This window comes from Symphalangus syndactylus, chromosome 5 (assembly GCF_028878055.3).
Source record: "Symphalangus syndactylus isolate Jambi chromosome 5, NHGRI_mSymSyn1-v2.1_pri, whole genome shotgun sequence".
NCBI lineage: Eukaryota > Metazoa > Chordata > Mammalia > Primates > Hylobatidae > Symphalangus > Symphalangus syndactylus.
Window position 1 is genome coordinate 21,660,479 of NC_072427.2, and position 15,287 is coordinate 21,675,765.

The 15,287-nt window shown below is 42.3% G+C and overlaps 1 protein-coding gene across 7 annotated transcripts in view; it reads left to right on the forward strand.

Moving 5' to 3' along the window:
* PDE8A (phosphodiesterase 8A) overlaps positions 1-15,287 on the forward strand; it is a 163,769-nt gene that overhangs the window by 92,604 nt on the left and 55,878 nt on the right. For all 7 annotated transcript variants that reach the window (XM_055277382.2, XM_055277376.2, XM_055277373.2 and 4 more), the window contains exons 4-5: positions 7,669-7,725; positions 8,582-8,636. In XM_055277382.2, the coding sequence (XP_055133357.1) occupies positions 7,669-7,725; positions 8,582-8,636 (112 nt within the window). The remainder of the gene's footprint in view (positions 1-7,668; positions 7,726-8,581; positions 8,637-15,287) is intronic.

Sequence of the window (15,287 nt, forward strand, 5' to 3'; positions counted from 1 at the left end):
CTGGGATTACAGGCGCACACCACCATGCCTGGCTAATTTTGTATTTTTAATAGAGACAGTGTTTGACCATATTGGCCAGGCTGGTCTTGAGCTCCTGACCCCAAGTGATCCATCTGCCTTAGCCTCCCAAAGTGCTGGGATTACAGGTGTGAGCCACCCCACTGTGCCCACCCTACCCCAGATTTCTTGACATGTCGTCTGGCCAGTCACCCAGCACATTCATGGGGGCTTGCAGCCCAAGAGAAATGGAGAGAGCTCTGGCCAGGAAAGAGGGAGGTCCAGGTCCTTGTTTGGCTCTTCCTGGATAGCTGCTTGTCTCTGGGTAAGTCTGCCTTCTCTGGGGATGTTTTAGCTCAGCTGTAAATTTGGAACACTTGGTTTCCAGTATCCCTTTTATCCCTAACATTGAATAGATACCACTCAGAGGAAGGGAAGATGATACCTAAATTACATGGTGCTTGGTAGTCATGGTGGAATGTTGCAAGGCAGTAGAGGTGTCTAAGGTGGGCCAAATGGCTGTCGAGATAGAAAAGGGAGGACAGGGTGAGGGGCTGGAGAAAACTTGGCCTCTTTCCCAGTCTTGTCCAGGCCCAAGCTTAGCCACAGGTATGTGCTAGGCAATGGAAGTTCATACTTTTAAAGGTGACTACTAGAGCATCTTGTATTGTAAAAGAAAAATTAAATTGTGTTGGTTATGCTCCACTGTTAAAAACTATGGTAAAAGAAACATAACATTAATTTTATGTTCCACTTTTTAAGGGAAGAAAATGTACTCTTGCTATACATTTTAGGGATATTCTAAACAAATAGGATTAATTCATTTGGCAGATTTTTATTGAGCTGTGTACAAGAGAATGTTTTAGACTGAAAGTTATAAAATGAAGTTCTTGTCTTTTATAAGCTTATAGACTAGAGGATCTGAAATATTTCAATGAAAAAAAGTAATGTTACATGCTTAGTTAAAAACTCACATAAATACCAAATTCCATAAGCACTATAGTTAATCAGAGTTCTTTCATCATGTAAATAACAATTTTATGTAGTTTTAAAGTAAAGAATGGGAACTAGATTGCTTTAATATATGGTTTTAGAGAAGCAGAGAATGTCAGATGTGCCTCTCTATGAAGTGCCTAGCACTCTCCATCCAGCCTCTCCTCAGGACCTGGGGCTCACTAAGTGAAACCCTGAGATTTAGAAGCTCTGCTTTATATTGAACCCAACTTTGTCCACAGTTGGCCCACAGGATTGCTAGAACAGATCTATTATTCCTCTTCCCCAGAATGGATTTCCAACACTAGAGGACAGGAATTGTGTCTCCACTCAGACATCTTTTCTTTTCTGAACTGAGCACACCCTTACTGCTATGAGTGGCTCCTAACAGATCCTGGTTTCATATTCCCACCGCATCAAGGGTGCTTCCCCTGAGTACCATTTTCTGATTGATAGACCTTGTAAGCATGGCTCCAGAACCGAAAACCTCACACTAGGTTTGGGGGAACCAGTGACGAGTAAGCAGAACAGTCCCCTCCACTGTGCTAGCCAGAGAGAGCAGGCCTTTACAAATGTAATCCCCGATCACATTTCTTTCCTGATGGCCACATAACAGCCTTGGCCAAGAATCTCAAGTGTTTCTCACAAGCTGTTTTCTACCACGTCATCTCCATCTTGTTGGGTGAGAATTTGGGGTAGGGGTGGGTCCTTTTGCTAATCGTAGTGAGTTTTTTAGAGGCAAGAGCAGACCCTGATTTATTTTCCTAATCAGTTTTGTCTTCATTCTGGCCCTTACCTGGCTTATCTCCCATAAGATCATCCCTTTAAGGATGCCTGCCCACTTTGGACTGTTCAAGAAATCTTTCCAGGCTCCCCATCCCCGAACCAGCTTGCCCTGTCTCTGAGCTGACTTACATGGCTCTTGAGACCTTAGCCCTGCAGAATTCTGTCCTTCTCTTCATCTTCCCTTTTGGGATACCTGATCAGCACTGCCTATGAAGAGCTTTTCATCGGTTGTTGATCTGTCTAAATGACTAGCATTCACCTATATCTCTCTGTTGGGGGCATTTGGAACTCCTTACACTCCTCATGAGATGCCTTGCTAACAGCAAATATTCTATGTCTCTTATATTTCCAAATCTACCAGTTTAGGAACCCTACTTTGCAAGTCTCCTCAGGTCTGGGCACTGCATTTCGTACTAGAGCTACACAGATGAGTAAGATGTGCTTCTTGTCTCTGAGGAGCTAATACTTTAGCAGGGAAAGAGTGATTTCGGTATAGGCTTGTAAGTGCCCACAGAAGAGGTTTACACAGAGTGTTGTGGGTGCCTTTGTCAAAGAGGGCTTCGCAAGAGGATACTTGAGTTGCATCTTAAAGGATGAGCAGGAGTTTTGAAAGGAAAAAAGGTGGAGAAAATGTTCCAGGTAGAGGGAGCAGCATGTGTAGAAACAGGCAGGACATCCGGGCACCTCTGCTCAGTGCTAGATGGCTGCTGGTCAGGCAGATGTGGAGTGGGTGTCAGGGGAGGTTGGAAAAGCAGACGTGAACCAAATGATGAAGGCCTTGTGTGCTGAGCCAAAGGCTGTGGACTCTACCCCGTAGGTAGTTGAAACACTGATATATTCTGCGCAGGAGAGTGTCGAGCAGGATAGAAAAATCACTTGGCTGCCAAGTGGAGAATGGAGTAGAAAACTGGAGGAGATGAGGCAGATCAATCAGTTGTGAGGCTGCTAGAGGCCATCCAGTAGTTCCTAACAGAGTATGGCTTCATATTCCCACTGTGGCACTTGATATCAATGTCTCCTCCCAACTTCCTATCAAAAAACCCATGAAGAGGGAAAAAGAGACAAAAATTGACCACAGCAATAATAAATAAAAACGCACAAAGATAAGATGATAGGTCAGAAGCTGAGAGAACAGAAAAGGATAGGGATCTCTACTGTATCTGTCACACCGTGGAGACTAATAACAAAGCCTGTTTCTGAACTGTGCCTCGCACACTTCAGTCTTTGAAGCTGAAATACCAGTGGCCATAAAGGAAGGCAATGGAAACAGGCTTTGCTTTACTCCCACTCTGTTCTGCCAAGCCTGGGGTGCTGGAGTTGCTCTGACCAGAGAAACAGATGACTGAGCCCCAGCAGAGCAGCAAGGCTTTATGAGCTGGGCAGAGGCCTGCACTCTAGCCCCTGCCATCCCTGCTGCCCCCTGATTCTTTACTTTCTGCATCTACTCAGAAACCCAAGGTAAAGAAGAGAGGGATGTGGACAGACATGGTTTTTCCTACTGTTTTAAGAAGGGACAGAGGCATAAGGAACATGAGGACAGTTCTCCACATAATGCAGTTTCAAAACAGCAAATTGCATCAGTTCTCAGGTTTAGTTTGAGAATCAGAGAACAGGCCAGGAGCCCACTCTGCAGCAGACCTGTGCATGCCTGCTGGCAGTGTTCTCCAAGCCCGAACTGTGCTTGTTGATGTGCTCTACAGCCCAGACCTAAGAGAAGGACAGCTACTGACACCAAGGGTTCAGTGAAGAGGTGCTAAGGAAACTCTTGTGACCCTCTTTGTTGGCAAATTCTCAGCCTGCATAGATGCGCATTGCATTCAAGGGTGTGTAAACAGGATGAAAAGGGGGGCCCGTGAAAAGTGCCAATACATAATGAGACGGGAAAGAATAGCCCTGAAGACTAAGAAAATTACTTTTTATAAGACACTGTAGAACCTTTTGAAGACATATGCTTAGTGGACTCAGAAGAGGTGCAGTGGTATTTCTTGGTGCAACAGGAGTAGGTCTCTGTAATAAAAGGAAGGTCTCATAAAGGGACATAGAGGAAATAAAAAAAGTACTACTTGAAAACCCAAAACGCATTAACAGAATTAAAATCTATGTTGAATGCAGAAGCAAGATTGAACTCAGCACCAGATGCTTTTATACAATTTCTTGATTCACCTTGGTGTGCAGATCCTTTATACTGTTATAAATCCCATTCTTTTTCATCTGAAACTCATTCCACATGGCAGAGAAAAATAGCAAAGCACAAGTAATGGAGTTGTGCTTTTGTAAAACTTAACTCATTAAAGGGCTGGGCTGTGTTCTTATAGTGAGCCTCCATTATGTGGCCTTTTTTCCAGTGTTGTGTTGAGACCATTATCAGAATTATTTGTAGTTGCCTAGAGTAGCTTGAGTCTGGTAGTTGCCCCCAGTATCCATTTCTATTCTTTTCCTATTAACAGAATCTCTGATGTGTAGCTGGGCATATGGCTACCTAGAAAATAGATTGCATTCCCTAGTTTTTCTTACAGCTGGCCAATGGACCTATCATGTGTATCTTCTGGAACGTATCCTTAGGGAAGGAGCATTCCCTTTTTCCTGCTATCTGGAACGTGGTCATTATGTCTAGTGTTCATTATCTGTCTTAGACCATGAGGAAGAAACCTCATGTACAAACAATAGTAGAGAAACACTGGTAGGAGCTAGGTTCCTGATCCTGCAGAGTCCATGGCAGCCCTGGACTCTCTCCCTCTGCACATTTTTGATGTGTGAGACAGATACTATTTAAACCACTCTTCTCTGGTGTTTTCTATCTTGTGTGGCCAAAATGATTCCTAATGGTAAGCCAAGTAGCATGCTTTTAAGACTTTCCCAGTAAGGCCGGGCATGGTGGCTCACACCTCTAATCCCAGCACTTTGGGAGGCCAAGGCAGGCAGATTGCTTGAGCCCAGGAGTTCGAGACCAGCTTGAGCCACATGGTGAAACCCTATCTTTACAAAACATCAAAAAATAAACCAAGCATGGTGGCACTTGCCTGTGGTCCCCGCTATTTGAGAGGCCGATGTGAGAGGATCACTTGAGCCCAGGAGGTCAAGGCTGCAGTGTGCCATGATCACACCACTACACTCGAGCCTGGCCGACAGGGCAAGTCCTTGTTTCAAAAAAAAAAGTGGGGTGGGTGGGGACTTCCCAGAGTACTTACACCGCTTTCAGAATCTCATGCTACAGGATCGCACTCCATCTTTTTCGTCACCTTCTTGAATTCTGACTTCCTGAACATTCAGGTATACATTTCAATAATGCCAAGTAATTTCTTCCCTAGTTTTCATGAATTCCAATGCAAGGATGTTATTTTTCAACTCAGTTTCCTGACATTTCTGTTTTCTAGCCCGTTCTTCCTTCATATGCACCAGAAAAGTTCCCAGTATATGTCTCTACCTTTTTATACAGCTTTAGAGCTGTTTTTAAGGGCTTATCTCCAGGTAAACAAGGTCCTCCCTTCCACTTTATCCTTAACCCAGTGCTTCTCATTCTTGTGTCTCCAGATAGGAGTAATTCATTCAAAGCTTCTGCTGAGATCACCTACATGCTTGCCTACTTGCCATTACATCACTCCCATCTTGATTTTTTCTTCTAAAAAGCTGAAAGCTGGTTTGAAATGGCTACATGTTTAAATTTGCCCTTTCTCCTTCCAAATCTCTGTGATATGATGGAAATGTAAACACAGAACAGATACAGTGTCACTAGAAGTGATGAAAATACCATTTGTGAGTCACGCCTTATTCCCTGTTTGAGATCAGTGTTAGGATGAGTATTAGTCATCAGGTGTGATGAGTGCACTAGCTGTGTCTGTGAGTGTCTGTTGTGCCAGTGACCCCTCCAGGCCTAAGCAGCCTTTCCCATAGCTCTTCCCCAGGAAGCTGAGCCTGCCTGCTCTCCCCAGTCAGGCGGACCAGGGTTGAACTGGAGATTGACACCGGGCCAGTAAGCCCTGAGGTGGCGTGTCTGCAAGGGGTCTTCCGGCAGAGCCATGCAGCACCCTTAGGTTGGCTCCCTCTGGAGAGGATAGGCAGGTGGACGCTAGAGGAGTACAGAGTGAACACAGAAAAGCAGGGATGTTGAGGGGTTGGGGAAGAGGTGAGCATGAGAGAGACTGGCTGGTCCCTAGAGCTGCTTTTCCATTCCTGAGCAACTTCCCTACCCCTGGCCTATTCTGCATGTGTTGTTAGATTCAGCCTTTCTCAACCTGGATTCCATAAGAAAATGAAGCCCGAATGCCTACAGGCAAGAATGGGCAAAGGAGAACACAGTCTTGCCCATTCATTTGTGTATTATGTGTGGCTGCCTTTGTGCTACAGTGGTAGAGTTGAGTAGTTGTGACAGAGTCCATATGGCCTGCAAAGCCTAAAATATTTACTCCCTGACCCTTTACAGAAAAGTTTGCTAAGACTGGGGCGGGGGCATTTGGCTGAGTGTGCTGGCTCATGCCTGTAATCCCAGCACTTTGGGAGGCCAAGGCAGGAGGACTGCTTGAATGCAGGAGTTCAAGACAAGCCTGGGCAATGTAGTGAGACCTTGTCTCTACAAAAAATAAAAAAATTAGCCAGTGGCCTGTGCCAGAGGTCCCAGCTACTCGTAGCTGGAGCCCAGGAGGTCAAGACTGCAGTGAGCTGTGATTGCACCACTGTACTCCAGCCTAGTGACAAATGGGAACCTGTCTCAAAAAGATGGGGGCATCCATCGGGCATGATGAATCTCTTACGCATCTGGAATGGTTATGTTGTGTACCATCTTTGGGAGACTTGAGAACTAGTCACTCAAATTATTTTCTGGATTTTGTGATTCAGAAGTGGTTCTATTCCTTGAACTAACAGCTGAAGCAAATGCAGTCAGTCTTGACTGGTTTCGGTGCCATCCTAGACACATTCTCCAGGAGGCCAGCTCACCTTCGACTTGACTAGGGCAGTCTGGTTATGTTCCTCTACATTCTCCTCCTTTTAGAGTCCCTCTCCAACATAAGTCGTCTTCCTCTGGGTCTGGGGTGAGTTCCTTTCTTCTCCGGTGGAGTTGTTCTTCTCTAGAGCCTCCTTTCTTCTCCCAGTGTAGGATGAGTTCAGAGCCGTTGCATATTTCCAGTGGAGCACTTCTTTTCTTTCTTCTACTCTGTGTCACATTTATTTCTGCTCCGATATTTTGACTGTATTTTCATTCCCCATGGCCTCTAAAGCTGCTTCTGCAGGGTTGAGTTCACTCTGTATGGGAAGTCTTGTACTCTTTGGGTAACTTTAGTCGAACAGTCTCTTGTACTTTTCTAGACGAGTCCTCTGTTCTTAACCTTTTCATGAGGTGTTGATGCTCTTCTTTCTGACCGATTACAATATCTTGCATTTCCTAGTTTTGGATTATTTTTGGTTGTTTAGCCTCCATTTTACCTAGTAACTCTTCATCCTTTGTGCTCCTTAGAATGCAGTGGAGCCAGCCCTTGGGCTCCCTTATCCCCATTGTAAGCATAGCCATCACCTTGTGGTAATAGACATAAACTTGCATTTTCCTTTGGAAGAAGAGACCAACGGCTTCTTTCATGTAAGCACAGACTAGGGAAAATACTCCGCCTGAAACAATGCAGGTTAACAAAGGTTCAGAACAAGTAGACTGCATGTCATCTTAGTTAACTGTTAATTCACACTCCATAATTGTTCTAGTTAACACAGTCCACTGAATGGGAGTTTGCCCCCAAAAGAGAGAAAAATCAAGTAGGCAAGAAGGTGAGTGAATTCAGAGTGAGAGGATCATTTACTCTCCCTTCTACCCCTCTTCCAACTTCAATTGTTGTAATTGTTTAAGTACATTTGGTTTTTAAGGATTATTTTTATATTTATTTTAAAGTTTTGTGTTTTTTTTTTAAGGTCTATCAGATCATCAAAACTCTCAGAAAACACAGTTATTGTTGGTGTAGTACGCAGGTAAACTTTCATTTTTTTAATGTTGAAATTGAGGTGTCAGTGTAATACTTGCTCTTAACAGATGGCCAAATAACAGCTTGCGTGCTGTGTCAGGCATGCCCCTTTGTAGTGTGGCCTTCTCTTCTTTATTCTTTCTTATTTTATTTTGCTTCTTCGGTTAACTTCCTGGAAGGACGTTCTGCTCTCATGCTAGATTTTTGTGATTTTTAAACTGCCTTTCACTTTAGAAACAGGCAAACTATGAGAGAATTCCATTCCTTAAAAGTATGAATGTTTTCCAGGGGTATCTTCCTAGGGCCTTCTAACTCCAGATATCTCTGAGGATTTGAATTACCCATAAATGGGGGAATCTTAGGTTTTGTCTTTAAATTGGAGGTAAGGAAAGAAGAGAAATATATTAGGAGAAGGGCAAGTATTCAAATTAATGTTATTCAGCTTATATGTTTTTATAGATAGAATAAATGTTTCTATGTCCTTTAAAGTTTTTTCCTGAGCTGTAGGGGAGAAAGAAATTAAAAAAAAACAAACAAACATGGAAGTAGAAGAAAATAGGAGTAAATTTAACTTAGTTTAAATTAAAAATTTTATATATTAAAAAGATGTATGGACACTCCTGTATTCCTGCTATTAATGTAGTTTGTGTATTTCAAGTATTATAATATATAATTCCAAAAAGCTAAATGTGAAATTGAAACAGAAAACAGTTTTCAACTTTATCCTTTAAATTTGTATATTAATCTGACTCATCTAAAAGTGCTCATTACATAACGAAGTATTATTTAAATTAGTAGAGTAAAAGAGGTGAGATGCAATTGATAAAAACTATGTCTATGTTCTTTACTGTGTTATTTTGAAGGGTGGATAGAGACGAGTTGTCCGTAATGCCTTTCATTGCTGCTGGATTTACAAGGGTATGTACTCACTTATTTGTTACACAAGTATAATTCAATTTGAGAAATTATTTTATCTCAATTCAGTACCCAGCAAAAGCTTTGAATTAATTTGAAGAAAAAAAATTGTCTGGCCGGGCGTGGTGGCTCATACCTGTAATCCCAGCACTTTGGGAGGTCGAGATAGGAGGACTCCTTGGGCCCAGGAGTTTGAGACCAGCCTGGGCAATATAAGGAGAACCTGCCTCAGTCGTACTTAAAAAAAAAAAAAAAAAAAAAAATTACTGTCCTTGTTTTACAGTTTGGTTTAACTTTGTAATCTGCTAATCTAATCTATAACAGTTCATATTCTTAGTCTCTCAAAACTATGCCTGCTAGAGTCATCTAAACATAATAAAATCTCTTTTAATGGCATATTCACTAAAAATTATACCACAGGATGTATTGTTATGAAGCTGACATGTATACATGCAACTTTTTAAGCCAGTTCAAGGATTCTGGAAATAAGGCAACCCAAACACAGCTCTCTTTCTCTCCACTCCCAGCTTCAATCTGTTGGTTTCTCTAAGCCAGAAGGTTGCTTGGGGCTTTGGTCAGCTGGCTGCAAATGAGGCCTTAGGAATCATACAGAGAGAACTTAAATAAGGCCGACCCTTGGGCAGATTTGTAGCCCTGGTTAGTATAAGCAAGGTAGTCAGGAAATCTCAAGCCATGAGTTTAGTTTCAAGTTTTCTGGATGAGTAGGACTCCTAAGTGCCTGGCAGAAGCAGATATAAATCCTCCCCAGAGGAAGACAGCTTCATCTTTGCCTGCAGAGGATCTCCATAAATAATTGCTCAAGGGCAGCAGGCAGCAGTCAGTCAAAGCTAGAGTCAATCCACCAGGTGACAGGGCATCCCAAGGAAAAACTAGCAGGGAAAAAAGCCTAGTAACGGACCCTCACACCCCTCAGAGATGAGTTATGAGATATGAATTATAAAGCAAGTATGCTTACTATAGGTAAAGAAATAAAAGATAAGCCAGGAAATATCTGCAAGGAATAGGAAACTATTAAAAGTGGCACAGCAAATTTTATGAAGAACAAAACTGAATTGTAAGAAATGAAAACACAGTAATTGAAAAATTTAAAACTTAGTAGGTCACATGTAGCACAGAAATACAGTGACAGGAAATAAGTTAGACAGGTGAAGAAATGTGGAGGATAGTGTGTGAAGTTTTAGTTGTGTATGTATAACTGGAGTTCCAGGAGAAGAGGAAGGATACAACAGAGGAAATATTTGAAGAGTTACTAGCTGAAAATTTTCCAGAACTGATGAAAAACTAATTCATAGATTCATGAATTCTGACATATCCAAAGTAGAGTAAATTTTAAAAGTGGACACATCCTAGTGAAACTGCAAGAAAAAAAAAAAAAGAGAAAAGGACTTAAAATCGGCCACAGGTAAAAGATTACCTTCAAAAGACTGACACACTAACAGCTAGCTTCTCAGCAGCAACAAGTGGAAAACAGAAGACAGTGGAATAACATTTTCAGTGCAATAAAAGAAAATAACTTCCTTGGGAGGCCGAGGTGGGCAGATCACGAGGTCAGGAGATTGAGACCATCCTGGCCAACATGGTGAAACCCTGTCTTGACTAAAAATACAAAAATTAGCTGGGCATGGTGGTGCACACCTGTAATCCCAGCTACTTGGGAGGCTGAGGCAGGAGAATCGCCTGAACCAGGGATTTGGAGGTTGCAGTGAGCCGAGATTGTGCCACTGCACTGCAGCCTGGCAACAGAGCGAGACTCTGTCTCAAAAAAAAAAAAAAAAAAAGAAAGAAAAGAACTTCCTAGAATTTTATACCTAGCATATATATCTTTCAAAAATGAAGGTGAAATAAAGACTTTTGGAAATGTGGACATTGAGAGAATTTTAACTAACAGATCCTCACAAGGAAATTCTAGAGGATATACTTCAACCAGAGGAATGTGAATTCCAGGTGGAAGGTCTGAAATGCAAGAGATGAGTAAAGAAAATGGTCTATATAGGGTAAATATAAATATGTATTTACTGTATGAAACAGTAATAATGTCTAGTTTGATGAGAGGATACAGGGAGAAAGCGACTACAACCTAATCATGTATCTAGCCAAGTTATTGCTTAACCTTTCTTTTGGGGATATACATAAAATTCAGAGATATATTTCCCCAAGAGTTCTGTCTGAGGAAAATAATTCAGAAAGGGACTCTAACCATACAAGAAATGAACTACAACAGAAATTTGAAGAGGAGAGGAGGGAAAAGTAGTGAGCTATAAACCCTGCCATGTGCCTACTCCTTCATGGTGCCTCCTGCTTTCTCTGGCTCTCTGTCTTTCTTTATAGATGTGCCCACACTTAACGCATATATGTATAAGATCAGTCCCAAATGGATAAACATAGACTAGAATATATAATATTCTTTTAAAAGAAGGGACATACCCAAAGAGGAATTTTAATAATAGCTCAGTTTTAAATTCTAGACTATCTTAGTCAGCGCTAGGTGTTTGTAAGGTTTGTGGGGAGGATGCAGGCATTCTTACAGACTTATCTAAGAGACAGAATGAGAATGAGCCCAGAAAGTATTCATCTTTGTGGGAAATGTTCAGAGTAGAGCATCACTATGTGGGAGATACTTTATTCTGGGGGTAATTGGTATCTTGTTTTCAAATAATAGTAAATAAATCTATGTCTGCTTTTGAGATGATGAAAAGGAAGGTAACCACTGATGAAACAGGAAAGTTAAATAAAACTTCCAAAATAACAAGAGGAAATAGGGAGTTTACAGCAACTTGATCAAATTGGGAAGCTGAAGAAAGATGAAACAACAGTGTAAAATCAGTGAGAAACACGAAGTCAGATAGAAAGAATATAAGCAGGCCGGGCACAGTGGCTCACGCCTGTAATGCCAACACTTTGGGAGGCTAAGGCAGGTGGATCACCTGAGGTCAAGAGTTCCATACCAGCCTGGCCAGCATGGCAAAACCCCGTCTCTACTAAAAATACAAAAATTACCTGGGCATGGTGGCGCACACCTGTAATCCCAGCTACTCAGGAGGCTGAGGAAGGAGAATTGCTTGAACACAGGAGGTGGAGGTTGCAGTGAGCTGAGATTGCACCACTGCACTCCAGCCTGCGCAATGGGAGCGAGACTCCATCTCAAAAAAAAAAAGAAAGAATAAAAACAAATGTATATGAATGGGCTGAATTCTTCCTTTAAAAGATAGGCTGTTAGATTGGGTTTAAAAAGTACAATTCTATAACACTTATAAGACACTTAATGTGATAAAGGAGCTTAAGTAAAAGAACAGAGGTAGCAAGTAAATGCAGACAAAAAGAACACAGATATTGATATTGATATATCAGATTAGGTGGAACTTAAGATTTTAGTTTATATGTAAATACAGTTTTATATAAAAAGCACACATTAGGTTATTGATTATGTAGTTGTGGCTTTCTTGTGTTTCCCCCTTTTTGGACAACCCCCACAACATAGACACACATCAGCACCTGCCTCCATTCCCTGACCTGTAGTAATCCCTGTAAAATTGTATGAGAACAGTTACTCAGCCAGCAGTAAGGCGTCCCAGGTTGAAAGTCAGAAGTCCCCTATGGATCTTTACATCATCTAAAGATCTTTGGATCTTTACGTACCCTAAGCTGCTTGCGTTTGCAACTAAGGCTGCAAAACTGGCTATTCCTTTTAACAAGAACCTTAGAAGCTTCCACTTTCTAGTGAAACTTAGGGGATAGATTATTCCCTCTGCCTTGGGTTATTTGCTTACCTACAGCCGCATGAGGTCATTAAGCCTTGTGTTTGTTTGAGGTCTCTTTGAAAGTACATAGATGCACTGTTGGAAATTTGTGCTTGGTGACTGCCGTGTTTGAAATTCTGCCCAAGAAGTCTATCAGCATAGTTCTGTGGACCAGAAAGAGCATCCTGGTAGAAGGTCAAGTAAATCATGGTCCTTACATTTTCTTAGTATTACTGTGTTATCATGGAGCTAACTTGAAAAGTAACTGATACACACACTCTTGCTGCCTTCAAGCCTGTACACCTTAATCAAGGAATCCCCTGAAGACTTTAATGGAACCACTTTTAGGTGCACGCCCCTGTGAGGACACGTCCATACAAAAAGCCCAGAAGCTTTACAGTAGTCACTTTAGAAGCACCTGACTTAGGAAATGTAGAGGTAGTGGCAGGCTCACCATTTTGTAGGTGAGGAATTCATGTGGGCGACCAGTCCTCAGAGACCACTAACTAATTAGTGCTAACTAATCTCATCCAGAGTCTCTTACTTTTGTGTGACAAAAGGATGCTCAGGTTATTGAGAAGAAGAGTTAGACCTAGAGGAAGGGGATTCTCCCAGTTGTGGCTATAGGTGGTGGTGCCAAGGCTTGAATCTGCAAGCTAGCACCATAATGATATCTCTGGTACAGGGGATGGGGGATAGGAAAGGGCATGAGCTATTTTGTGGGTTAGCCATGATTCAGGATTGAAAAGTAGGTGGAGGACCTGCTAGCCTCCTCAATTGGATTTGGCCATTGAGTCGGTAGACTCACTGCTTGGGTGCGCATTAGAATCACCTGAATAACGTCCCTAGGGAGTCTGTTTCAGTTGGTCTGGGGAGGGGCCTGCATGCTGGTGTTTTTTCAAATTGCAGATAATTCTAATATGCAGCTGAGAGTTGACAACCACTGGGAGAGGCCTAGCAAAGATGGGCTCAGGTCCTAGCTGTGGGCGTGATACGCTTTGGAGAAAGTGAGGTTAAGTTAGCTTAGAAGTCTGTAGGATTTGTGGTCCCAGCCTCTTTCATGGGAGGAGGTTAAGGGAGAGGAGACTAACTGCTGTTTAAGCAGAGGGAATAAGCTTCCTTTCTGAGGATCCCTGGACCTGATTCTTCACCCTCCATGCCCTGTGGGATCCTTGGGACAGAAACAAAAGTTGGCAAGGGGCAGGAAAGATGAGCTGTTTAGATAAAAAGAACAATGTTTAGACACACATAGCAAAACAGAAGTTTTGAGGGAGGGGGCAAACAGCAGGAACAAGATGCTGTACATTTGGTCACATGCTAGTTTTTTTTTTTTTACCTTGATTTCTGCTTTTGGAGTAAAAAAGTTTGGTGGATACATAACATTCAGACCAAGTAAAAAGTCTGATTGCATGCATGGGAATCCATTTGTGAAACTGGATAAATACACATTCCCTCCACAGCCCTCACATCCCAAGATCTTACCTGCAGAGGAACTGAGGACCCCTGTCTATCTCAAGACCCCCATTCCTTGTCTCCTGGAGTGGCACAAGCACTGTGTCAAGAAATCTCTTTTCCCTCTCCCTGCCCAGTCAGAAGTGGGTTCCTGTCCAGTGTTTTTGGGTGTTCCCGTGGGGTCTTGGCTAATGGAGGTGTGGACAGCAGGTCTAGCATACTCCTCCCTTCTCAGTCAGTGGGAGCTGGCAGGCATGTCACCTCTGTCAGACCTCTGGGTAAGAAAGGGGCTCTGTTTTGGCCTATAGGTGTAGGGTTTATCATGCTCCTGGCCAACAGGTCTTGCCTTCCCCTGTGGGGGTGACAGTAGCCGTTCTTTACATTTATGCGGCAGTTTGTACTTAAAATGCTTTCTCCCATTATGTCTCTTTATTCTCACAGTGACCTTCATTGGGTAGGAACAGTATTATTTTTCTTGCTTTACAGTTGAGGAAGCAGGCTCAGGAATGTTAGGTGCCTCATATACAATCATACAGCTTTTAAGGCGTGAACCAAGGGCTAGATTTTTAGGTTGCTTGACACCCAGACAAGACCCTGATCACAGTTCAGATGGGTCATTTGCGTTCACCGTGGTAGTAGAAGGAACTCTTCAAGGGGACCACTGTCCCAGATTGGTCTGGCTGGGGCTTATAGATAGTGATCTGCAGAAGCTCTGCCTCTTAGGCATCAGCTTCCTCTTCAGCCAGGTAGAGTATTGTCCACTTATTGTGCAGGTAAAAAGCAAAGAGCTCTTTAGAAACGGGGGAGTAATGTTCACAAATATTTTTACATCTGAATAGAACTATATGACAGAACACAGTGGCTGCTAAGATGTCTTCATGGAGTATTTAATTTGATGGTGGAATGGGTCTGTCTTCTCAGAACTATGTAATTCACTTTGTCGTGAGATATTTCCACTATGTAAGGGTTATACAAAATACTTAATGTCCACAGCTATAAGAGACACTGGGCAAATCCATCCATGGCTTCTGCCAGTTCCTCTGCTGTGAAAGATAATCATCTGTCGGCTTCACTGAGCCACTGTTGGAGGTTAGCTCAGGAAAATGTTGCCCATGTCAGGGATCCCCCTGTGAAATACAGGTGCAAATAGAAATGCAAGTGTATTTTTGCTTGTTGTAAGCTTACATGACTTTAAAGAGGACCAAATACTGTTCTTGAATATACTCTGAAAGCCTAATATAAGTAGGACTTTAGTTAATTAATTTCCTCCTCTACATGTTCTAGCCTTGCTTTATTAGTGACATGAAAACAACCAAAATGCTCTTAACAGACGATGCTGAAAGAAAAGCATTTTTTTTTTTGATGAAAGGCTACTAAATGATAGAAGGAAAAGCATTCTTAAACCCTATTTTTTAAAAAGCCAATTTGGTGCCCATAAATTTTC